General features: G+C 40.6%; 1 protein-coding gene across 6 annotated transcripts in view; it reads right to left on the bottom strand.

Annotated features, from left to right (window-relative positions):
- Znrf3 (zinc and ring finger 3) overlaps nucleotides 1-25,550 on the bottom strand; it is a 172,560-nt gene that overhangs the window by 128,356 nt on the left and 18,654 nt on the right. The window contains exons 1-2 of one of the 6 annotated variants that reach the window (XM_087197987.1): nucleotides 5,158-24,991; nucleotides 4,239-4,329 (exon numbers count right to left, since the gene is read on the bottom strand). The exons of 4 other annotated variants lie outside the window; for them this stretch is intronic. In XM_087197987.1, coding sequence (XP_087054113.1) covers nucleotides 4,239-4,247 — 9 coding nt within the window. In that variant the 5' untranslated portion in view covers nucleotides 4,248-4,329; nucleotides 5,158-24,991. Of the gene's footprint in view, nucleotides 1-4,238; nucleotides 4,330-5,157; nucleotides 24,992-25,550 lie in introns of those variants that run through there. One more of the 6 variants, XM_087197992.1, reaches the window with a different exon arrangement.

Genomic DNA, 25,550 nt, shown 5'->3' with positions numbered 1-25,550 from the left:
GCCTCCAGGATATGAGAAAATAAATTCCTGTTGTTTAAGCCCTCTACTGTACAGTAATTTATTATGGCAGCCCCAGGACATTAACAGAAGGTGGGATAAAAAAAAATGCAATGAATAGTTAAATTTTTAAAATTCATTACAGTAAATGACACATGTATTCCCCCTCACTTTATACACTCTTATCCCATTATTTTTGCCACTTTCTCAAGTAGTTTAAATTTACACTTAGAACACACTTATCCCATCACTCTTGCTACTTTCTAAAAATGGTTTAGTTTTCATTTATGGAAATTTCTGTCAAATAAAAACATTATGGTATGTCCTCGTTCACCTTATTCAACAGAACTAGCACCATACTACTTCTACCTCTTCCCCCAAGTCAAAATGACCATGAAAGGTAAACTTTTGAATCAATTCAGGACATTGAGGCAGCCACAACAGCACAACTAGACACTCATGAAAGAGGACTTCCAGAACTGCTTCACAAAGTAGCAATAATAATGGGGTGGGTTTGAAGCACAGGAGAGTGTTTTAAGGGGGATTAATACCAATGTGTCTTTTACTGTAATGAATTTTTTAAAATTTAAACATTCACTGTATTTTTTTTATCACATCATGTACATCAGAAAGCTGCATGGAACTAAGAAGCAGAAATCTCATCCAGTGTAATGAAGAACTTTCTGGTAATCAGCACTCGGCAAAAAAGGAATGCCTCCTCAATGGGGGTGTGGATCATTGAAAAGAAGCTGAACCCCACCATTAGTGCCAAGAACAGACCCTGTACCTCATCAAAAGCTACTGAGGCAAAAAGGCTGTTCCAAACTAGGGAGAGGTCAACTACTGAAGATATCCATCAGGTAGATCAATCCTAATTTTAAAAGTTAAAGAAAAAAGCCCTAGGTCAATCCTCTATAAAATATGACAGAGTTGGAGAAGAATTTAAGCTACTTATCTCAGAATTTCCTCTTAGCACTTCAAAGGGGGAATATATATACCATAATATATACCAGTAATATATACCATGGTTATATACCAGCAATTGTGAACCTTGTATAACTTCCAATGATAAACTGCCCTCTGTGGCATGCATGCCATAGGTTCACCACCACTGATACTGGTAACTACAGTCATCTTTTATGCATTAATCAAGGTAGACAAACTTACAAAATGCACATCCGTTCAGCTCATCATAGCACATTCAAGACAGCAGGCTTCCAAAACCAAGCAGACAACTCACAGCCTGAGAGTCAGAGCAGGATAACATGACCATCCTAAATTCAGAACGTTAACCCACCAGAGGGAAACCTACAGATCAACCAGAGAGTACCTTTAAAAAAGGTCATCATGCATTTCACCCAACATAAAATATACCTTAGTAAGTCAAGACACAATAAAGGCTACCTCTTTCCTACCACTCCCTAACCCCAAAATGTCACAAGACAGACCACTTGGAGCTGGGCTCACGTTGGGATTATTTCATATGCCCTTGGATAGTATTACTTGTTTGACTGTTTTGTGACTCTTCCCACGCCAGTAGAAATTAAGTTCCTCAAAGAAAGGCACAGTTTCTTGGTTCTTTTATACTGGAACTCCTTATGCCCCGTCATGCAATTAAAGAGATGACTGCTAAGCTGAAATGGAACAGTCCTATCACAGATGAAAGACAGTCAGGTCATCCAGTAATGACTATACCCCACAGTCCTGAAACTGGAAGTTAGCATGGTCTTGGCCTACCCAACTCATAATCCCATGGGACACCAACTAAACAAACAGACCCTAAACCAACCTAAAACTGGGTACCTAGAGCAGAATCTCCTCTGGTATCTTGGGCTCTTTAGGGAAAAGTTCTGAGATCAAGAATATTTGAGAAATACCAGATTAAATAGAGTAAAAGTAGGTTTCACTTCAGTAGGATTTCTTAGAGCCATTAATTCACTACTACACAGTATACATAAATCTAAAGAGGAAACTATAGTAAGCAGCCATGAAGATGCCTTGAGAAAAGTCTGTTTCAGACATATTCCAGGGGAATCTGGTGTGTCTGACAATCTAAAATTTCATACCCAGGCCAAAATAAATCAACTCACTCCACAGAATCACATTAGCAAGAGCTAGAAAACTATGTCCTTGAGGGTAGAGTCTTTGTCTATCCCAAAAAGAATGGAGGAGCAGCAAGTTTCCCAGTCTTACTGAGACAATACAAAGGCAAGGTGAGCCCCAGCTTCCCTTCTGTGCTGCAGCTGACATTGCTCCAAAGGACAGAGAAGTGATCATTGAATGCTTTAGTTAAGAGAAGGGCTCCTTGATCCCAAGATGTAATCCAGCATAGCTAAGATAAGAGATAAGAATCAAGATTTTTTTTTAAAGTTAAGCAAAAAGGAATAAAGGTCACAAGAAGTGGATGCTATGAGATGCAGAATGAGATAAAAACCCCAAATTAAACATTCTAAAGAAAATTCTGCCTAGAATGGCTCAGTTCATTCTGCACCTCTTGCCCTAAATAAAAAAAAGCTGACATGTGCTTTGGTTCTGGCTAGAGCAAGCAATGTTTCTGGAACAACTTCACCTTGGTTACATATTTCTACTTCAAACATTCCAAAGTTGCTGAAGGCCTCCCAGGAGCATCTGCTCCCATTTCTCGGGCAGGAGTTAGTTCCTGTGGAAAGTGTTTGTTTAGTTTCATCACAACTTTGAAGAAGGGTAGGAATTCTGGCTCAGAAGAATTTAATGGCCGAGCCCTTCTCTTACATAATGTGTAAACAAACAGAGTTTATCCCAGTGTGGCTCATTTGGCTCAATGGCTGAATTTAGAAAAATACATTCCTCATTCATTTGGGAGAAGCCACAGTAAGGCCTGTCAATAACCAGAAAAATTTCCAAACCAGCCTATCACACTATTGCCTAATGCTAATGGACCTGGCTCAGGATGAGCCACACTTCCAATCTTACCACTAAAGCCCAGGAGAGCCAACAGATGAAGCCCAATTTGAAGGGGGATAGGCAGAATTTGACAGGCAGCTGAAAAATTGCTCCTCAGAAGTTTCTACACACTCATGATTTCTTTTTTAAAAGCTCAGAAAAAAGTGCTAACTAAGGTCAAATGCCACAACAGCAATTTTTCCCTAAGGTGTCATGAATGGACAAGTGTATGGATGGAGAGCAATTTGTTACTAATAACAGTTAAATGTCAAAGTTGGCGTGTGATTTATTTATCTTTAATAAAGTAAATTCAAGGTTGTCACTAGAATATCACTTACTCCCTTAACATTCCAGGCTGTTCCCATGAGGGGAGTAACTGCTGGGGAATAGCCCCGGAATGAGTCCCCTGGCTGCTGTGCAATGACTGTTATAACTGCAAACTGTGCAGGATAACATAAGGCTGGAGAGAGGCTGGGTCATCAAAACTCCAGCTGTGCACAAAGATGTCATCTGATCCTGGCTGTGGGTCCTACTGGTCTCTAAGATAAAAGTCAAATACTCTTCCTTGGGATTCAAGACGATCCATCCCTTACCCTCTGAAGTTCTTCCTGTTCCCTGATTTGCTAGTTTGGGTGTTTCTCCCCATTCATATTCCCATTTGCAGACACCTTACTGAGATTCAGCTGTAGATTCCCCCTCATCCCTCCCAGAATCTTACAAGGCCCCACACATTCCCCTAATTTACAGATGTGGAGACAGAGGGTCAGCAAAGCTAGTTCTCCTCAAGTCCCAGTTAAGTAACAGACCAGGAAGCAGATCAGTTGAGTCCTGGTTCCCAACGTGCCTCAGACAGCCTCTCCTTTTTCCAAACAGTGCCCATAAGCACATTCCACATAAGTAGCCTCCTGGTCTAGAAAGCTAGGAAAAGTTAGATGCCAACCCACCCTGGGTCTCTGAAAAAAAAAAAAAAGCCTTGCCCACAGCAATAGCCAGCAAGGGCAGATCCACGCACACATTTCCCTTAAGAACTCAGCTAGGGGCTTACCCCAGGACCCTTCTCTGATTTCTAGGCATTCTCTCTTGACCCAAAGCATGTGGCACTCAGTCTATTATGTTTTATACTGTCACCATTTTGGGAACATATCCCGTCTTTCCCACTGGCCCAAAGGCCCAATCCTAGCATATACCCAAGAGGAAACTGGTGGTGATTCTGTGAGCACTACCCAGAAAACATCAGGCCCTACATCCAACTCTCTCCAGGAAAAAGACAGCATTAGGGGTGAAACTCAGAAGGGCAAAGAAAGAGAGGCCAGACACACCTGAAACATCTAAAGCCTTTCTGCAGTCTTCCTCATATTCATACTCAAGAATACACCAGCAGGGCAGACCAAATGAAGAGGTCCAGGATCGCTTACATCCACAAAGAGAAGAAAGTATTAAATTACTTTTTCTTTGAGATCCAAAATCTAATGGACAAATCGAGGGTTCCAATACAAATTAGATTTCATCAAAAAAGTACATGAACTCCAGATGTTTCCAACTGGCAGCCCATGCATACCACATGGAGCTCTAGACAGCTAGAAAAACTTCTAACATCGTTATGTGATAGTTAGCAATATTTTTCATGATTCAATTACACAGTGCTCAAGTTCAGACTGCATAGACAACAACTGAATGAACACTGTGTAGGGAAAGGCACAGTGCAGTGCTAACTCCACCTCTTACACCTGCCACACACAGTCAAACTGAAGCCCACATGTATCAGACTTTACATGGGCTTGTGCAACTTGGCAACTAAAACATGGTGAGTCCTGCTAACAATAGTTCAACCTACCTCATGTGTGTTGCCTGTGAAGACAGGCATTTCCTGTTATTAAGCAGACATGTAAGTTTTCTTATTTAAGTATTAAACTTGGACTAAAAAAAGGGAAAAAGACCAAGAGATAGGGGGAGGGAGGGGAGAAGGTATTAAAAAAAGAAAAAAAAGAATTAAGAAGTGTTGGGCCGGGGATTTAGCTCAGTGGTTTCGCCGCCTGCTGCGCAAGCGCAAGGACCAGAGTTCAATCCCCGGTACAAAAAAAAAAAGAAGTGTTATGTACATGTATCAACTCCCCACAACGAATGTAATCATTATGTTCTGCAAACTTGTACTAATAAAAATTAAAAATAAATCTGGGCTTGTTATTCTATAAGAAAATGTAGTAAGTTAAAATATAAAAAATAAAGGAAGTTTCTTACTTATACACATTAACTATATTACATATTTTATGTGCAGTCCAAGATGATTCCTCTTCATTCAATGCAGCCCAGGCAAGTCAAAAAGCAAGGCGTTTTCTTCTCTTCAATGAATGACATTTCTAGGAACATAAGCATGAGACCTGATTTACATAATCATTCTATACCTACAAGGGCAAGTTTGGGTTTGACGATTTTCAGTGAAAATCATCCTGATCTAAATGGAAGAATCCACAGTAGAGTTAGTAAACTAGTCCAACATGAAGCTTCTAGGAAAAGTACAGGGTTCAAAAGCTGCTGGCTCCAAGTTGTGGCCCATTCCCACAGAGCAAGTGTGCAGAAAGCAGCAACAAAGAGTTAAGACTACAATGGGTTTTCAGAGCTTTGTAAAGTTGTTCAAAAATCAAAAAAGGTTTTACACAAGTATGCCTAAAAATCCCAACTGAGACTCTAGGCCTTCACCTGGGACTAATGGTTTCTAATACACCATCAGCTTCATCTTTGCTCCCCACTTACATAAATCTAATCACAAATTTTAAAAACCTAAACTGAAAGCACAGATCCTATCACTGTATTTTATCAATGTAGGCTTTCTCTTTCTTTAGCAATAACAAATTGCATCCAACTGATTGTACATCTAGCAATTCAGCTAGATAACCAATGCAAAAAGAATTTTGCTTCTGTTCCTAGTTTTTTTTGTTGTTTTTGTTTTTGAGACAGGATCTCACTGTGTAATTCCGGCTGGCCCTAAACTCACTTTGTAGCTCAGGCTAGCCTCTAACTGGAGGCGATCCTCCCACCTCTGCTTCCCTAGTGCTGAGATTACAGGCATGTGTCACCACACCCAGCCCTCTGTTTCTAGTTTTGACAGCCAAGGAGGGAAGGAGGCAGACACGCCCCATATGGCATGGGACAAAATGATACTCTGAAAGTATTAGAAAAGTCAAACACCTCCTCATACAACTCAGTGGTACTAATTTAACCCTCTTGGAATTCTTTTTGTCCAAATTTTGCTGGCCAGTGACTCCCACATATCATTCCAAAAGAGATGTGCACACAATCCAACACTACTTTAAGATGTTTCCCTGACAAACTGCCTTATCCACAGAACGGCTGTTGCTTGCCATGCACCAAGGACAAAAGGAAGCCACCAAGATGCCCAAAAGAAGATAAGTAAATGTAGAGGGGCTGTTGAGGGTCCTCTGAAAAGAAAGTTCGCCTTCACTTCACTCTCAATTACTTACAGAGATGCCTGAAGCCATGCTGCTTTCTTCTGAACCAACCTTTCAGTTAGTTTAGTTGAAGTTAGTTCTAATGTGAAATTAAATGTATTATTAAGGAAAGCATGTTTACCATGGTTGAATGTATGCACCAGCCCCAGTGGTTCCTCCAAATAGAGCCAAATCAAAATTAACACTATTTTCATGGCCTAAAAGTAGAGCATCAACTTAGCTTCAAATCAACAATATATTTAAAAAAATTAAAAACACACACTTCCCACCAAAACCTCCCTAACTCAAGAGCAAAGACATAAAAATGACCTTGAATCTATTTTAAAGAAAGGTTTATTTGGATTCTTAAGTATACAAAGACAATAACTGCCTTTCAATTGTGTCTTCTGTTCTAAATTAAATATGTTTACAATCAACTCAGCAAGTAAAAGTTTGCTAAAATGTACTCTACACCATACATTATGGGCAAAGAAAAATTTCTGCACAACCATCCACACTACTTACAAAGGGGTTGGTGTTATAGAAAATGAGACTTATGTTTCAACACAGCCAATGATCTAGACAGTGAAACTCTGCAGAGAAAAACGTTTCAATGCCAGTAATTGAATCTAAATATGGTGAAAGGTTGGAAAACTAAATCAAAGCAAAATCTTATCAACAAATCCCCATAGAACCAGGCCACGAGAAGGCACGGACACCATCTGGGCACTGTGGGGAACAAAACGGTCACCACCTGCTCCCTTGGCAAGCTGCAAGTACATTCTCAAGGACCATAAAGTTCTCATGTAGAAGAAGCCAGAAAAATTAAGTAAAATTAGATAAGATTAAAATAACAGTTGAAGGATAGCACAAGGCCATTCAAGATAAACTGTGAACACAGTATGGCTGTGCTATTTGGCATCTTGGGGTTTTATGTGAAAATGGCTCCGGGAAATCTTTGTCCAGGTGGCAATTAACATTTTAGCTCAAATTCCCCTAAGAAGGGAAAAACAAAATGGGGAGGGGGCAGGATCAATGTGCTTCAGTGAGTCCAACTGCCACAGAGTATGTATTCAGTATGTATCTGCTGAAAGAAAGCTTATAAACTAGCCAGTGGCTCTATCCTGGGTCCCTGCTAAAAATCAGCACATCTCTCTACTACAGCTGCCAAGTTGTCTTCCAATGAATGGCCTATGTAACTGTCTTCTCACAGGTCTTCAAATTCTTGGGTGGTGACAATTCAGTAGTAGCAAGAGTCACTGAATCTAACATGTTACGCATCTGCTGTATAAAATATATATATATATATAATGTATTATATATCATTATATATTATATATATGCATAATCTCTCTCTCACTTAATTTCATTATCCTTTGGTGGTACAAGCTATCTGACTCATGCTACAGATGAGGAAGTCCAGAGAGGTTGTGTGACCTAGCCAAGACCACACAGCTGGCAGTGGCAGAGCCAGGATATAACAAACATAGTCTGACTCAAGCTGTGCTCTCTATTCCTGTGCCCCTAGCATGACAAGAACCTAGTCAGCTCTGAACTGTCACAACATACAGTAAATATTACACTAAGGAGCATTTTTTAACCATAAGAGAATAGCAGACTGCCACTGGATTTGCCTGCCTCAAAACTACCTTATGGTGAGCCAATAAACACAGTCCTAAGCTTCAACCAGCTTCTCAATTCACTAGCTGTATGTACTCAACCTTTCTGCACACTGGTGTCCTCATCTAAAAAAGCAAAAACAAGTAAGAAAAAGCAAGGATTCTTATCACTCAGAATCCTCCTGAGAATCTAGTGAGACAGTGTCAAACATACAGTATTTGTTCATTCAAACATTTCATTAACCACCTATGTGACCTTCAGCCCTACAAGGGTTCCATGTACTAGTAGAAGGCAGAGCCAGCAATGAGGGAGGAAGTCATGAAATGTTCTGAGCTTCTTCTGCCTGCCAGGGCGAGGTAAGCAACAGCAAGAGAGGGTTCAATAATAGACTGTTTCACAAGCAGAATGTTTACCTAGAACCCAGGCTGCCCTCTGTTCTGTCATTTGTTTTGATTGGTACAAATTTTTTTTTTCTTATTGGCTTAACAAATCTATATTGCAGCTTTGTTTTTCCTATTCCTGAGATGAAAGAGTTTGATTTTCTATTACTGTCAGCCAAGAAGTTCAGCAGCGCCAAATGGAACAAGCCTGCAATGATCAAGACAGAGCTTTATCTGAATTTCCTGCTCCAGCTACAACAGTGCCCGCTGAAAGTCCACTGTAAGCTATAGCCTACAGAGGCCTGGATAATATAGGCAGGCAGAGGAGGACACCACCGCCTAATCATCCATAAAGAGCTACCTTCACACACGTGGCTCAGGTCTCAATGCTGGCTTGACAGCTTTAAGATCAGCCAGAAAACAGATTCAAAAAAGCCAAATTAAAAAAAAACTTCTAGAAAGTTGAGGGACAAAGAAGAAAGTCAAGGAAGCAACAGCAATGCCTTAAGCAATCTGAAGCAGGCAGGATGACACAGAGAAATGGCCTTTACCAAAGAAGCAAAAAGAAGGGTCAACCTCATGTGTGTGAATGCAGCCAAAGAATCTTCACCAAAGCTGCAAAGGAAACAAAAATAAGTTAACAGGATAAAGGAAGGCTGTTTCATCAGGAAGAACTTCTGCTCCAGTTGAGAGAAAGGCAGAGAGAGAGAGAAAGCAAGCAAGCACACACTGAAATGATCTAAAGCTGCCTATAAATATTTGGAAACATCAAAGGCAGTCCTGTTAAATTAAAAATGCTGTCACATAGATAGAACTAGCCTCTAGCACTGCCAGCTTCAACATGTGAGCCTGTGATCTGAGGAGCGAAGGCTCAGCTCAAGAAATCTGATTCACTAAAGAAAAAAGTGAACAAGCAGTTGAGTTTTAATAAGGGCATTAAATACCTTAGGAATGAGCTAATTAGAGTTTAACTCTTTCAAGATTATCCGAGCTCTTAAGAATGCTATAAAGTAAGCTCCCTCCAGGATCTAGTTAAATCGGTCTCAAAACCTGCAATGTGAAAGAAATGAACTAAAATAGTACCTTCCAACTTCAAAGCTGATAAACCCTAACAGGTCAACTCAGACCTAAAGGCAGAACCCATGTGAACAGGAGGGAGGAGGAGGTTAATCAAGAAATATTTCCTCAGATGAGGGTAGGGTGCTTATTTGGAGGCACTTTTCTCCCTAGTTAGATAAGAATAAGCTCACTTTCTGATCCTGGGTACATTTTACCTTGTGTGCTGCCCTCTTTCCAACACACTCTAAGGACAGATGCAGTGTGTTAGGTGGGAGGCCCTATTGACTTTGATTGGTTACTGTCATACCATACAAATTATGGTCACACTCAAGGTCACTAATGGGAGTCAGCCAAAAGTTTTCCCTGCACATGTTCTGGATCAGAATCCCAAGGAAACTAAGACCAGTACTCAGTCAGAAAGTCATCCTTTCTTTGGCCCTGAAGAAAGAAGACATAGAAGTGGCTGGAAAAGCTTGTGCACACACTCACACACACCCCTTCACAGAAGGGGCATCTTTCCATCACTGGGTTTCAGGAATTTAAGAGAAGGAGGTAGACAACTATGAAAATCACCTTCTCCATTCAAGGAGAGGAATGCACAACCCAGTCTTAGTGGAAAGAGGATAAGAGTGGAGGATTTTTTAAAAATGCACTCTAATCATTCCCATTTTTAGAAAAAGTCAATGTGTCTAATTTGGGGAGTTAAGATTAATAAAGTATTTGCTTTGGCAAAATCACATACAGGATTAAACCAAGCACTGAAGTCATTTGTGCCTGCCAAATAATTAGGCCCCCAGAGCGTGGCCTTAATGTATCACAGCATTCCATGTGCTCTGGCCAGACCCACAGGCACAATCAACTACCCTGCTTTCCTTCAGAGTGCCCGACTGAAGGCCATGTGGTTCATGAACAACAGTCAGGCAGGCTTAGAAGCACACAGGACTTGTACCTCCTGTCCAGCTGAGTGTGTGCGTGCATCTAAAGTAGGGAGTAGCAGGGCTGAGCAGGTGAGGCTGCAGCAAAGCACCTCCTGGCACATGGAGGTGAGTGACAAACAGGGAGAGGTATGAAGAGCCTGGGTGCTTCAAACCCACTCTGGGAAGCCACAGGTCCCACATCAGGAGAAAAGGAACATAGTACAAGTAGGATAGTATTCGGCATGTTTTTAAAAAGAAGATTTCCAGGGCCGGGGATTTAGCTCAGTGGTTCTGCCACCTGCCTCAAAAGCACAAGGACCTGAGTTTGATACCCGGTACCAAAAAAAAAAAAAAAAGATGAGAAGAAAAAAAAGATTTCCATGGTACAATCATTTCTCTGCTCAATGAGCACTATTCTTTAACCCTCATAAGCTACTTAGACTATTCTAGAACAAAAAATCTCAACCATTTGGGAACCACAACATAAATGTTAGGTGTATATAGGGAACATCATGAAATTATGTATGTTATTTTCTTCATTCTTATCGTGACTACCATTTTCCTGCTGTTAGCAACTCATGCAATCTTTTCCACAAGTATAGGAAGGATTTATCTCCTTGGCACAGATGAAGAAACTGAGATTCAGTGAAGCAAAGTCACCTTTTCACAAGAGGTAACTGATAGTATCAGGATGCAAACCCAGACAACTGGCCCCAGACTGGGCATTCTTCTGCCTCTGCCTCTCCTACCACCAAAGAAAACCCAGAACCATTCATCCTGCAGAGCTTACAACGTCCTCAAAGGAATCTGGTAAACATTGGGTGTCTCAAAGCAAAGCTGAAAATTATTGCCCCTAAAAGACATGCCATTGTCTGGGAACACAAAAGTATCCTCCCAAAATTCTTCTCAAATACAGTTGGATAAGAGGTGCAGTTCTAAAACAAAAGACGACTTAAATGCAAATCAAGTTATAGTCCAAAATTTAACTTGAAAGTTGGTGATTAGGAATATATGTGTATTTTCTTCCATAAAGTGATGCTGCAATCTCTGCTCCACAAAAAGACTATCTATTAAATTGTAAGTTGCCCAAAAGTTTGAAGACTTCATACTCATCTCCAAAGATCCAGCACCAAGTGGAAAATCAGTCAGAGCAGATGCCCAGAATCCACATACTAAATTCCTGACACCTCCTTGCTACCTGTTTCCTGTCTACTCTAAATTTTGGAATCTGGTTTACTAGGCCTGATCAATTCCCTTTCTGATATTTCACTGTAAAACACCAATCACTGTAGAATTAATCACACAGGACACCATTTGCAAAGGAGTACACAGTACCTACAGCAGGATGTTGAGCCCCAGGTCCCATCCCATCACAGCTTTAACTGGCAAAGTTCAAGAGCGGGGCAGCCTAACATCCCAATTACAGATGATGTATCTATGACCATGGTCTTTGCTGATACACAAGAATAGAGCTGGGCTGGGGGTACAACTCAGTGGTAGTGTGCTTGCCTAACATGCATGAAGCCCTGGGTTCAACCCCCAGGACCACACATACACACAAACACACATACAAATTGCTTCGTGTACAGTGGCTCATGCCTATAATCCCTGCATTCTGGAAGGCTAAGGCAGAGGATCACAAGTTCAAGCCCAGCCTGGGCAACTTAACAAGATACTGTCTCAATATAAAAAATTTTAAAAGGGCTGGGGATGTAGCTCAAAGTGAGGTCCCTGGGTTCAATCTCCAGTACCACCAAAGACAGACAGATAGATAGACAGGTAAGATTAGATAAGATAGATTCAACAGAGACAGACAAAAGGGCTTCTTAGGATAGGGAAAAGGTGGGGGAAATAGGGAACTGGAAGAAGAAGTCTCCCCATCCACCCTTTCTTCTGTTATTACATCCTTTCTCCCTCCACCAATCGGCCATCACTAGGTTAAAGCTTGTCAGTGGGCTGGAGGGAGGGGGTCGGCAATATTAAGAGACAGAAGATTCTCTATTTACCACCCAGCATGTAGAGAAAACATATACACATGAAAAACCTACCACATAACTTCCACAGGTTTACCAAAGGACAAACAGTCTTGCAAAATAAAATTAATTTTTAAAAAATAATTAATGCTATCCAATATCTAGTAAGAATTCTAGGGTTTTCTATAACATCTTCTTGCAGGGACACCTATAAGGAATAATTTTACTTGTAACATCCACAACTATTCTGCCCCCATCTCATGGCTGTTTTAAAACCTCCCCCTTCCAAAAACAAGGTTAGCATGACAACCAAAGCACCAGTCACCATGGTCTCTAACCACATCCGCTGGGGCTTGGCATGCTAAAACGTGTGCCAACTCTGTCGTCTGTAGGGCACTCCTGGCCACAGTACATAACAAGCTATAATCAAGTAAGAAACCACCACATTCATATAGAACCAGCTCAACATAAATATTCATTAAATGTGAAAACCTATGGTGATGCAATGTTGAGGCTGCAAATTTAAACACAAGAGTCAGGAAATGCAAAAATTACCACTGCCCCTGGAACTTGAAATCACTCATATGGCATATTTAATACTATAAGCCAGTTTATATGTCCCCTAGAGATTTACTCCTAATAACATCAAAACTATATATTATCTTGTGAAGTGATACGAGGATGAGAGTAACATTTATTGATGGACACTAAAACAGATATGGAGTGGACATGCCATGAAAAGGCAACCATGAAAAGTATCTAACACCAGTGAAATATAACATATCATTTATAGATTCTGGAATATTCCTGAAAGTCCCCATGCCCATGTGATCAACACTGTCCCACAAAAACAACAGTAAATACATACATATTTAGATACATACATACATACATACCTGTGGAGTGGTACACAACTATAATCCCAGCTACTCAAGAGGCTGAGGCAGGAGGACAGCAAGTTCAAGGCCAACCTAGGCAACTTAGCAAGACCCTGTCTCAAAAAAAAGGACTGGGGAATGTACTTCAGTGGTAAACCACTTGCCTGACATGTGCAAAGTCCTGGGTCCAATCCCCAATACTGGGGGTGGCGGGATTGCCAACATGCAGAAGAAATAAGCAATATTTAATAATTTCCCAAATGCTTACCAAGAACCCACAGAGTAGAAAATCAAATATTCACTAAATTGAAACCTAAAATTTCTCCATACATAGCCTGTTTACCTCTTCAGAAACACTACTATAGTCCTTTAAAACTCTGCTTCACACCCAAAACTTAAACATAAGATCAAGGCCCATGCCAGAGGTTTCAAAGGAGGAAAGAAATTCTGAGGAAGCCATATGATATAAATTTGTAATCACATACAGTTGCCTCTGGGTCATTCTGGAACTACATGTAACTACATATAATTTCTGCTGTTCCCCTAAGCTACCAATTTTTTAAGTGATTCAAAATATACATATTTAAATAAAACACATCCTTAGAACTCTACAGTCAAGCTATGATAATCTCTTCTCCAATATGCTTGGAACAATATACCCAGGGCAGTCATACACAGGCTGGAAGGAGTTAAGAGAGTGTCATCTCACTTAACCTTCTTTCTGCAGACCTCCAGGAGAGAACAAGAAAAGTGAAATTATTTTGAGAACCTGGCCTAGGTTCTATCTGGAATAGCCTTAGGACACACCCATGTCTAAGAACTACTTGTGAATATTGCTACAATCATAGAAAGTTCTCCTTAAAAAAGTTGTCTTTTTCTGGCTACACTAACACCCCCCTCTCAAAGTAATAAAATCTAGAAGCAATTCAGCTCAGTTATAAGAGTTTTATCCACAAGGCAATAGAAGTATGAAGTATTCTGGCTCAGAGGAACATGTTGGTGGAATTAGGAAAGGATTGAAGGCTTGTGTGCAGGTGGGAGAGCTGGAAGAGAATAAAAGGAGCAGAAGGTAAAGATGGGGGTCAGGAATGTTGAGGCACAGAGACTTCAGCAGAAGGGTGATCAAAATGAAAAGCCCGAAGGGAGGAAAGCCTAGGACCCATTCAGAGAAAAAGGGCAGAAACAGAGGCCCACATCCCAGAGCAAACAGTGAGAAAGACTAAAGCAGTAGCAAATAAAGGGATATTACAAAAGACTGATCAAGGAACTGATGAGATCAGTACTTGTGAAAGATGAATCTGGTGGAAAAGGAAGAGCTGATGGGAGGCAAGAGAATGGGAAATGACTTAATCAACACTGGGCATGAAGAAGTAAAGTCAAGAGGAGTCAGAGTAAGCCAAGCATCTTCTTGAGGACACCACCATTTTTTGACTCATGACAAGATAACTTGATTTAACTTTTGAAATAGCTGTCTAAGTCAAGTTTACAACATTCTTTACATGTCGTTAGCTATCTGTTTACCACCTACTCCACAACTAAGAAACTCTAAAGATGCCACATCTCTGGGTACTCAGTGATATTCCAGAAAGCACATAAAGGTGCTAAACACAATCTCAAATTTAAGAAAAAAATACATACAATTAGTATAAAGAAAAGCATTCTGCATCAAGTATGGGATAAGTCTTAGCAACAAGGACACTTAAATGACAGGTGGCTTTCTGGGGCAGAATGGACTCCCAGACAAGATGAACTAAGATAATACAAGTGTACCAGGAACACTGAGGTACAGAAAGACATTTCAGACATTTCCTAAAGCACTAGGCTCATGAAAGGTTTTTTGGAACTCAATCATCAAACTGGGATACTGTTCTAGAAAGACCACTATCAAGGAGCCCCAAAACCTGAGTCCTAATTCCAGCTTCTTTTATGACTAAAGGCTAAACACCCTTGTCCATAGTTCCTTCACTGTAAAATAAGAGATGAATCATGCCATTTTCAAGGTGCTCTTAACTCAAAAAGTACTTCCTATAATTAAAAAAACAAAAAGAAAGAAGGGACATAGATCCTTATGAAGGCACAAGCCGAGTGACTCTGAGACCCCAACCTTCAAGAAATCCAAGAGAAAATGGACACATTTACACCAAAGTAAAAACAGCATGTTGGTCTCATCAGGGGCAGTTAGGCTTTCACCAGCAGCATGACCTGACACTCCTAGGGCCCTCGGATGGACAGCTGAAACACAGGATGTTTGAGGAAAAGAAAGGAAACTCACCAAGCACACCTGGAAAGTTTAACTTCAGCACTTACAGAAACAGAGAGGATGGCAAACTCCAATGCCTGCATGGACCTGGCACTGGTACATAAAACTGTCAGTGAGAACAGTAAGCCAGGCATACGGACTTACGGACTTGTGAGCTGAAGGACTCATGCCACATCTGAAGACCTCCCTGCCACTCTACCACATCAGGCTCTTACCACACAGGAATGTGAACTCAATGTTGCCAGATCTTTTAATTTTTCAACAAGCGCTGATGTGCATGTAAAATTTCTAAGTATTTAACAAGAATGAAACAAAATACCTAGAAGCTGTTTTCAACCCACAGGCCTGCTACTTAGATGCAGCCCTGAGAGTTTGGTGCTTGGCTCTATACTAACATCTCTGCCCACCAACAACTTTTTGACAGTGTCACTCAGAATTCAAGGACAGATTCATTGGTCCTTTCCAAACCCAGGCTGTTCATAAGCAGAGCCTGCTCCTTGGGAAAAAGGCTGCACAGGAAACAGCAGGCACGGCTGCACCCTCTCAGGCAACAATCTGCTGCCACCAGGGATAGAGACAACACCGTGGTTGTAAGACAACATCTCCTCTAGTCCTCCAAGCACAGCCATCTGTCCAGACTGCCACCTTGTCTCTGCCCAGAACACAAAGGCAGCCTCTACTCCTGAATGGTGCTCAGAAACACCACAGGGCAGTACTCAGATAACATGCCAGGCATTGATGCAGAATTAACTATAATTCAAGTCTCATGACAGAAAATGCCAGTATTTCACTGTGTACTAAATTCCAAGAATATAGTGACTTTCACTTCATGAAGGTTATTTTTATGATTTTTTTAAAGAAATAGATATAACTCATTGTGAACAAGGTACATTGAGGAAAGCATAAACTAGAACCAACCTTCTGAAGAACAAATCTGACAAAAGGAGCAAAAGTCATAAAAATGTTTATATCCAGTGTGGCTAATTCTAGAAATCCTCTAACAAAAATCAAGAGATACAGAAAGGGGCTAGGGCTGTAACTCAGTGGTAGAGCACTTGCCTGGCATGTACAAGGGTTGGGTTCAATCCCCACCACTGCGGCGGGGGTGGGGGGGTGGGGCACAGAGACAGAGTCAGACAGTATATTCTTTACAGTATTACTTATAATAACAGAAAATAAGAACATGTTAGTCACTAAATATTTGGTAATAGGAAAATATTCAAAGTAGACAAAAGGTTGTAAGCACTATATAATGTTTTTCTAATTTTCTTTAAAATCCATATAATGGCACAAAGGGAAAAACTTGTAAAAGCATCCAAAACACAAAAGCTTGTAGACATTAGAAATTTTTCTCACATTTTTCTGTATTTTCCAAGTATTATATAATAAACAAGTTATTTTTACAATTAAAAAGAATTACAGATTTTTTTTTAAATGTAAGTTTAAGTCCTGTGTATAGGTAATAAAAAATGAGTTAAGAGCCGAGGATTTAGCTCAGTGGTTCCGCCGCCTCCCTCACAAAGCGCAAGGACCCAAGTTCAATCCCCGGTACCAAAAAAAAAAAAAGGAGTTAATTCTAACAATTTTGCCTGAATTGTTCCAAAATATATCTGGGTTTTCAGGCAAGTGGGGCATGAGCTTTGGCTTCACGGGACCCAAATCAATCCCAGCCCTGTGGCTCTGAAAAGCTTTAAATTCTCAGCCTCAGTTTCCCCTCTAAAGTGATGTTAACTGAACAGCCCAAGTTTGTATGGGAGAAATCAGAGCAATAATATCTATAATGTACAAACCATATCATGGATACATAAAAGCTACTTTTCTTCTCCAAACTGGTATCTATAGTAGGAATTCAATAATTGCCTGAAGACAACTTAGCATGGTCAAATCAACTCAAATTCAAGCAGAAAATCAACTTTAAATCAAATTCTTACTGCACTAGATGGGATCTTACAATTAAAACTGTTCCACCCTTAATCCTTTAGTTTAAAAATGTAGCCGCTTCTGTGCCAGGAGGCCAGAAGTTCCTATTCCAACATACATTTTTAGATCAAACTTCAGTATCATCAGTTTATTTTCACCAAATCAGCTCTCACATTCAGTTTCTAAACAATCATATCACTCTGGATGCTGGGAAGAGAAGGGGATTAATAGCAAGTCTTACAACACATTTTAAGAGTAATAAAAATAAAATGCTCTCCTTTGAACCACATTGGGCTAGCTGATCTTATTCTTTTCACACTATCATGAGTCAACAGAGCTGCAAAACGTCAGATTTTAAAACATCTCATTCAGGTTACAAATAGAACAAAAGCCTCCACTTTTTACCTCCTACTTATTGTCTTTGACAGGTACAAAGGCACGTCTCCACAAAAGGGTTATCAGCTTTAACCTCAAAGGTAGACAAAAATGAGTCAAAAGGGCCAGACTGCTCAAATCCACATACTGTGCTGTGATATACAATGGGCTGCCCAGACCCAAACTCAGTACCAGGGCCAAGTTCCCTCTCCCAGGGATTCTTCAGTGTTCCACAGGCTGTGTCCTATCAGACAGGACATGTCCTAGTGAAAGGTAACTGTTTGCTTGGTGTCTGGCCCCTACACTCACTTGTCAGCAGGCAGGGACAGTCTTACTCATCCGTGTTCCCTGCCTCTCCCCATCAAATGTCTGGTGGGCAGAGGGCACCGCTAATGTCTGGTGAAGGAAGGAACAGAGAAAATCCACAACTTCGAGTTCTTACAGTCTTTTAATCCACATTTAGGGAATGTGCAGACTGTGCAAAGTTAGGAAGGTGACAAACATGGGACATGACCTCTTTGTAGAAAGCTGTGCAGACTCCTGAATGTCTAAAAAGTCAGCCACAGGAAGGAGGTGTGTCTCACACCAGAAATCCCTTTAAATGCCAGGACACTTCACCCGTTCCAGCTTTCCTAATAGCCAAAAGAACAACGGAAGTGCCATCGAGTGACAGTTGTATACTTCAAGTCACTGGTCCCTCTTCCGAAACTTGGCAGCCTCACTCTTAGTGGAAAAAACAAGTTAGAGCCTTCTGTGATTAAAAAAAGAAGAAAAAGAAGAAAGGAAGGAAGGAAATAGAACTCTGTGAGGATAGGGGGGTTTCTCAGTTGAAGCTACAGATTCATTTCTTAGTCAATCGTTCTGGGTTTAAACTTTAATCTCAATGCCACCATCAGTTCATATAATCTCATCATAAAGAAAGGCCAAGTGAAGGAGTCTTCTAGAAACAGAAAAGTACTAGAATCATTCAGACCACAGATTAAATCTCACCTGTACTACTGACTTAGTCAGCTGCTCTGAAAGGTAATTTTACCTCTCCACTCTCAGCTTCCTCTACCTTGCCATCTATCTCGCCCATTAAATAAGAGCAAAGTTTGGGTGTGGTGGTACATGCCTGTAATCCCAGCACTTGAGAGGCTGAGACAGGAGGATCACTGCAGGTTCAAGGCCAGACTAGGATACATAATGAGTTCAATATATAAGTGGACTATATAAGTGATAGCCTGCCTCAACAGATAGCTGATAGATAGATGGATGGATGGATAGATAGATAGATAGATGATAGATAGATAGATAGATAGATAGATAGGGCAAAGCCCTAAGTCCAGGGCACTTGCTCATTAGTAGCTTTTGTTTTTTAAATGAGGTCTGACCTCCAACTCCTGGGCTAAGAAATCTTCCTGCCTCAGCCTCCCTAATGATAGACTACAGGTACATCCCCTGTGGCCAGCTTCATTAGCTCTTTTTAAAAACTCTGGCAGAGAAGAAGAATGAAAGACCTAAACCTAAATTAATTAGAGGAGAAAAGCAACTACTTAAACTTAAAATACAACTAAAGAATGCCTGGTTTTCCTCAGTTATACACCTGACCACAGGTGACATTCTACATATTGTCTTCTCTAGTATACCCTGCCTACATACAGTCAGGGAGAACACCCTGTACCTCTAGTCAGGGGACCTGATTAAAATTCTGGGATATCCCTATCCTTACTATGTGGCCCTTGGCAAGATGCTTTTCCTCTCTGGATTTCAGTCTTCGTATCTAATGCACTGAAATACTGTATTTTGTTCTTTTGATTATGAAGACTGATTTAAATATCACTTTTGTCATGAACTACAAATCCACATTCTCCAATGTGGATTGAATGTGGACTGAAACAATGTCAAAAGCCAAGATTTCACATGGTATATCTTCAGATTATTGATGATTCTGAGTCGGGCATGATGGCACATGCGTGTAATCCTAGCATTCAGGGGGCTGAGGCAGGAGGATCGCCATGAGTTCACCCAGCCTGAACTACACAGTGAGACCTTGTCTCAAAAAACAAAAAATGATTATTCTGTTTTGTTTTGTTTTGTTTTGTTTTTTGGTACTAGGGATCGAATTCGGGTCCTTGCGCTTGCACAGCAGGCAGCGAAACCAATGAGCTAAATCCCCGGCCAAAAATGATTATTCTGAATACCAAGTCTTTACAGTTATTCTCAAGGATTACAGTTACTTTCAATTACATTAAGGATTCAACCATCATAACACCTATCCACATTAGGGCTTTCTCAGTACACTCAAATGTTTTATCAGGAAAAGGACATCTGCAGACTTTTATAATGCCAGGTACCCTGCCCTAAAACACAGACACTCCATATAGCTCACTCTCATACAACCTGGTATTATAATACCAGGGGACATACTGGAACCAGAGAGAACTACCTTTCCATCTAACCAAAAAAGGAACAGTGATTCTGGAATTAATTTGCCACACCAAATGAAGGTATTTTCTAAAATTAATCCAACCCCCCAAGACCCACAGCCTACCGGATGTCTATCTAAACCCATCATTCATTCAATAAATATCAAGGATCTGATAATTAGCAGGGGTGGGTCCAGGGAAGAGCAAAAACCCCTCTGGGGTCCAGGCCCACAAAGGAAGATGTAAGGAGCTGCTCTGAAGGCATTTCAACACTGACATGTTCCCCTTCATTTTTTAATGAAGTTACACTCTACTCTCCCAAATACTGCACCCAGATAGTCATCTTCTTGCACTTCACTTAAATACAGAAAATTCTTTGAGTGACTATTTTCTCACTTCTCCCAAGGATGATGCATAACTAGTTGGAGATACACAGGAGAGAAGTTAATTCACTATAGATAATAAATACCTTAGGGCCTAAGGACTCAATTCTGTGGAAAAATCCAGTCGGGAAGGATTATCATTTATCCATGCACATGTCTGTATCCATAAGAGACTGGATACCAGAAGACAACAACAATATAATGTCTGGCACCAAACAGGACTTTGGTAAACATCTGTCAAGTGAATATGCCCAAGAAAGGCATGCAAACCTGCAGACTTCCCTCCAACTCTTGCCAGCTTGAGGCCCACATCACTCCACTCAAATTTGTAGTACTAGACTATCTGATGACAAGTACTAGATTTTTCCTCTCAGGATAGGGAGCACCACAGAATCATCCAAGGCATAAATTTGTATGTCTTCTCAGAAAAAAGTGCCCATTCATAAGAATGTTGTGTATAATTTCAAAGGTCCATTGACCAAGCATCTCTGGAAGTCTGTGACCCTCAGGTTAACAATTCCTGTAGCACCTTGTTAAAGATTAGACTTGAATTAATATCAAACTCCTAACCAGCCAAGTTCTACTTATTTGGCAAAAACAAAAACAGGGAGGTTAGACAAAGCTGGGTTTCAATCCAGGTTAGACCATTTGCTAGCTGTACAAGATTAGAGAAAGGAACCTGTCCTTTGCCCGTCTTAGGCTCAATTCCCTTTTCTGTAAAATGGGTTAACAACAGTTCCTAACGCTTTATTAATGTCAGAATGCAAGGAGCAAACATTTAACACACTTGGCACAGTGCATCACTATTTTTCCTTTGGTCTACGGACTCTGCTCTTCTCCTACTCCCACATTCATGCCTACGCAGAACTGTACTAGTAATTCACATCATATTCCAGGGAACAAGGAAAACAAGACCCTAACTTATAAGGTCATAAAATATGGCCCTAATTTTCCCCCCAAATTGATTTAAATGCTTGGTTTTAACCTATAAAGGCCCATCTGAGAAGACAGTTGGCAATCCCTTTCTGTGTAAATCCAGGTCAGCCTCAACATACAATTGTTCTATTAGGCCAAGTCAATTTTTAGAGGGAGGCCTGTTAAGTTAATTTAAAATGGAGATGAAAAGCAAGTGTATGATCAAATGCTAAACTCCAAAAAAACACTGACAGGGAAACAAGCAAGGAAATTAAGTTTCCTTAAAATTATTCTCTGTGATACCTTTAGTTAACAAAGGACATATAAAGACCTCAATCAGCCTTTCTAATCCATACCCAGCTCTCCTACCTTTAACAGGTAAAAAAATTGATTTAGTTCTCAATGTTCTCAGCTTCAAGTCCATTCAACCCTTAACTTAGGATCCAGAAAGGTTGATATTAAAAGTTACACAGGAGGCCAGGGATTTAGCTCAGTGATGCCAGCACCTGCCTCAAAAGCACAAGGTCCCAAGTTCGAGCCCAGGTACCGCCCCCCAAAAAAGTTACACAGGACCTATCATTCCAATTCCTTTAACAAATGTACTTCTCAAGCATTTCTAAATATTTGACTTCAAGAGAAAAAAATGCATTTCTACTTTAAAACAATCTTTCATCTCTAGCAATGCAAATTTTCTTTGTTTGTTTAACCAATCCACATACCACTAGCCAATGTTTAATCGGGCCTTTATTTAATATCGCCAACCATGTGGGCTACACAACCAAGACTAAAAGCTTCAGATAATGATCTCATTAACAGCAACAAATTGGTTCAAAGATGAAATATTATCAATATATCTGAGAACCCTTTACAGTTCCACACTTCAGAACTACAGGAAAAGTGTAATTAATTCCCTCAGCACTCAAACTGCATGCCTGGCACTCTTACACGCAAATGAACTGTAATCCTGAATGAATAAAATAAAGGTAATTAATGAAATTTCATACCTCCATAATCTATTCATCACAACTTTCACAAATGGAGACATTTTAAAAAATTTTTTAAATCTTCTTACAGATACTAGTGACCTCAGGATAGTTACATAAGCCTCAAACGCAAAAGTGAACCACCAAGGTTCCTGGTATCTAATTCCTGCCCCTACCCCCCCAACACACACACACACACACACACACACACACACACACACACACACACACACACAGGCTTTCCTCTACTTTAACCCATGCAAATGACTGAACACTTCTAATTAGAAGTAGCTGGGCAAACCAGACTCTGATAAGGTATCTACTGTATAAACAGATATATACACACACATACTTTCATTGGCATATAACAGCAAAGAAAAAAAACAGTAATACAAACCAAGTTCTTATCTTAGAATCTCAGAATTCTTAAAGGAGAGCTTTTTTTTTTTTTGAAACACGGTCTCACTATGTAGTTCAGGCTGGCCTTGAAGGAACAAGGGTCCTCCTGCCTCAACCTCTAGTGCTGGGATCACAGGCTTGACCCACCATGTCCAGCTCAGGAGAGCATCTTTCAAACAAATTTTTCTCTTCAATCAAAAACAATAAAGCTGCAGAACCCAAATAACAAAAGCAATGCTACAGTGCTACTATTTAGCTTTAATTATGAGAAAATAAACTGAAGACCATAAAACATTAAATGGAAAATCATACAGAATGCTTTAAATAAAAGATGGTTTTGAAAAGTACTTAGAAAACATGATTAATCTGAAGCTGAATGCCAATTTTCTATTTCTCATTTCTCACACACACAAAAAAGTTATATTCCCATCAGCAGTCCTAAACATCAGCTTTCCTTACCAAAATAAAATAAACACTTTTTCAGGGGCAGTATTTGAAGAACTAATAAAAACATGCCTGGGCTGAGGATTTAGCTCAGTGGTTCTGGCACCTGCCTCGCAAGCGCAAGGTACCGAGTTCGATCCCCAGTACAAAAAAAAAAGCAAAAATATGTGCCAACCTTTGTACATACACAGTCCTGAGAGCCACACTGTGCTCCATTTGTGGACACAGAGTTCAATGAGCTGGACACCACAATAAAGTTATTAAAGATAGAGTGTAGAAAGAATGACTATTTGGACAGCTCAGATAAACATACCAATAGTACTGCAGTTATAAGGAAATTAAGGACACCTATTAGTGACTGCTTAACAGGTAAACTTATTAAATACCATTTAAGTCATTTTTCTTTCCTTAGCAATTGTGGACTTTGGGGGGAAGGGGCCTAAGCTAATGGACTACAAAAGATTTAGATAAGCACTTCAAAAAGATTCAAAAGAGAATAGATTCCTTCAGCCAAATTCACACAGTATCTCTCTACTTACAAGGATAAAATAGTTAAAAATGGTGTGTTTAAACTGCTAATTTTGTATTAAATGGTGAAGTCAAGATTATCTCCAAAGCATAGCACTAGTCATAATGGATAGCTCTCCAGACAAACTACCATGCAGAAAGAGTACAAGTTAAAACACTGCATGGGGGCCGGGGATTTAGCTCAGTGGTTCCGGCGCCTGCCTCGCAAGAGCAAGGACCTAAGTTCGATCCCCGGTAGGAAAAAAAAAAAAAAAATCTAAAACACTGCAGATAAAAATCATAAACTTCAAAAGTCTCCTCCAAAAAGTGAAATGCCACATTAAGACATCTTTTCACCCTTTAGAAGGCTGTTAAACATTTCTAAACCTATAAGGATTCGCACACCTGTAGTCCCAGCACTAGGGAGGCTGAGGTAGAAGAATCTCGCAAGTTTGAGGCCAGCCTGGGGTACACAGTGAGTTCAAGGCCAGCCTGAACTACAAATAGAGACCTTGTCTCAAAAAAAAAAAAAAAAAAAGCCACAAGGGCAGAGTATCTCAAGGAGTCACAAGAAGCAAGATTAAGATTCAAACTATTGGGCAGGGGATTTAGCTCACTGGTTTTGCTGCCTGCTGCGCAAGGGTAAGGACTCGAGTTCGAACCCGGGTACCAAAAAAAAAAAAAGGATTCAAACTATTCTTTTTTTTGGTGCCGGGGATCGAACTCGGGACCGTGCGCTTTCGCGGCAGGTGGAAGAACCACTGAGCTAAACCCCCGGCCCCAAATTCAAACTATTCTTGAAGGCTGCAATGAAAATTCTTAGGAATCTTCAGCATAGCATCCTTTCTAAAGCCTAAAAGTTAAAGGCAATAATACCATTAAGGTAAAAAAGCCCAAAAATCCTTTAACAACATTTTCAGTCACAGAACTCAGTGTGCTTGCCCTTCTGTTTAACAGGCAGAAGTTTAAGATGGGGGAAAGGCCCCGTAAAGCTGATTAATCGGGCACGGGTACCTCCCCCAGCTTTGTAAGGACACACCTCCAAGGATCCACGCTGCACAGCTCCGTCTTACCCAAGCAGAGCGCTGTCTATACTACAGGGGAAGGGCCGGAGATTTAGCTCAGTGCCACCTGAGCCTGCCTCACCTCCTTCTTTCCACCGCCTGCCCCGCAAGCGCAAGGATCCGAGTTTGACCCCCGGTACCAAAAAAAAAAAAAAAAAAAAAAAAAAAAAAAATATATATATATATATATATACACACACACACACACACACACACACACACACACACACACACACATACATATATTGGGCTAAAGTGGGGAAAAGGAAAAACTATCTACACTCTACGTAGTCATTCCATGCAGTCCCCTTCTCTTTAACAGTAAGGCGCAGAAGGCCCAAAGTTTAGGCCCTGCAGCCATGCCGTGGCCCCAAAAGGCTCAAAGACTAACCATTTCAGATCACCTTCACCAAAGGCACGCCTATTAACAGCCAAAAGTGCACTGGCCGTCTACTAGCAAGTTGATTAAAATCTTACCCAAGGAAGCGGGAAATCTAACCAGCTAACCATACGCTGGGTTTCAGTTGAAAGTCCCTCCCCGAAAGAGTGGCCGTAATTTAAAGCTCTCCCTAGACAGCTCCCTTCGTGTGGAGCAAGGTGGAGGCCCTGTCAGTGAGCGACCCTGGCTCCCGATTTGCAAGGCCTTCGCATGAATCCTTGGGCAGGGGAGGAGGAGCAGGCGGTCTCCCTCCTATCCTCT

The sequence above is a fragment of the Heterocephalus glaber genome, unplaced genomic scaffold (assembly GCF_053883595.1).
Source record: "Heterocephalus glaber isolate CG9 unplaced genomic scaffold, H.glaber_assembly_v1.0 deba00001687, whole genome shotgun sequence".
In the NCBI taxonomy this organism is placed as follows: Eukaryota; Metazoa; Chordata; class Mammalia; order Rodentia; family Bathyergidae; genus Heterocephalus; species Heterocephalus glaber.
The sequence above is the reverse complement of the archived record's forward strand: the minus strand, read 5'-3'. Positions and strand labels throughout refer to the sequence as shown.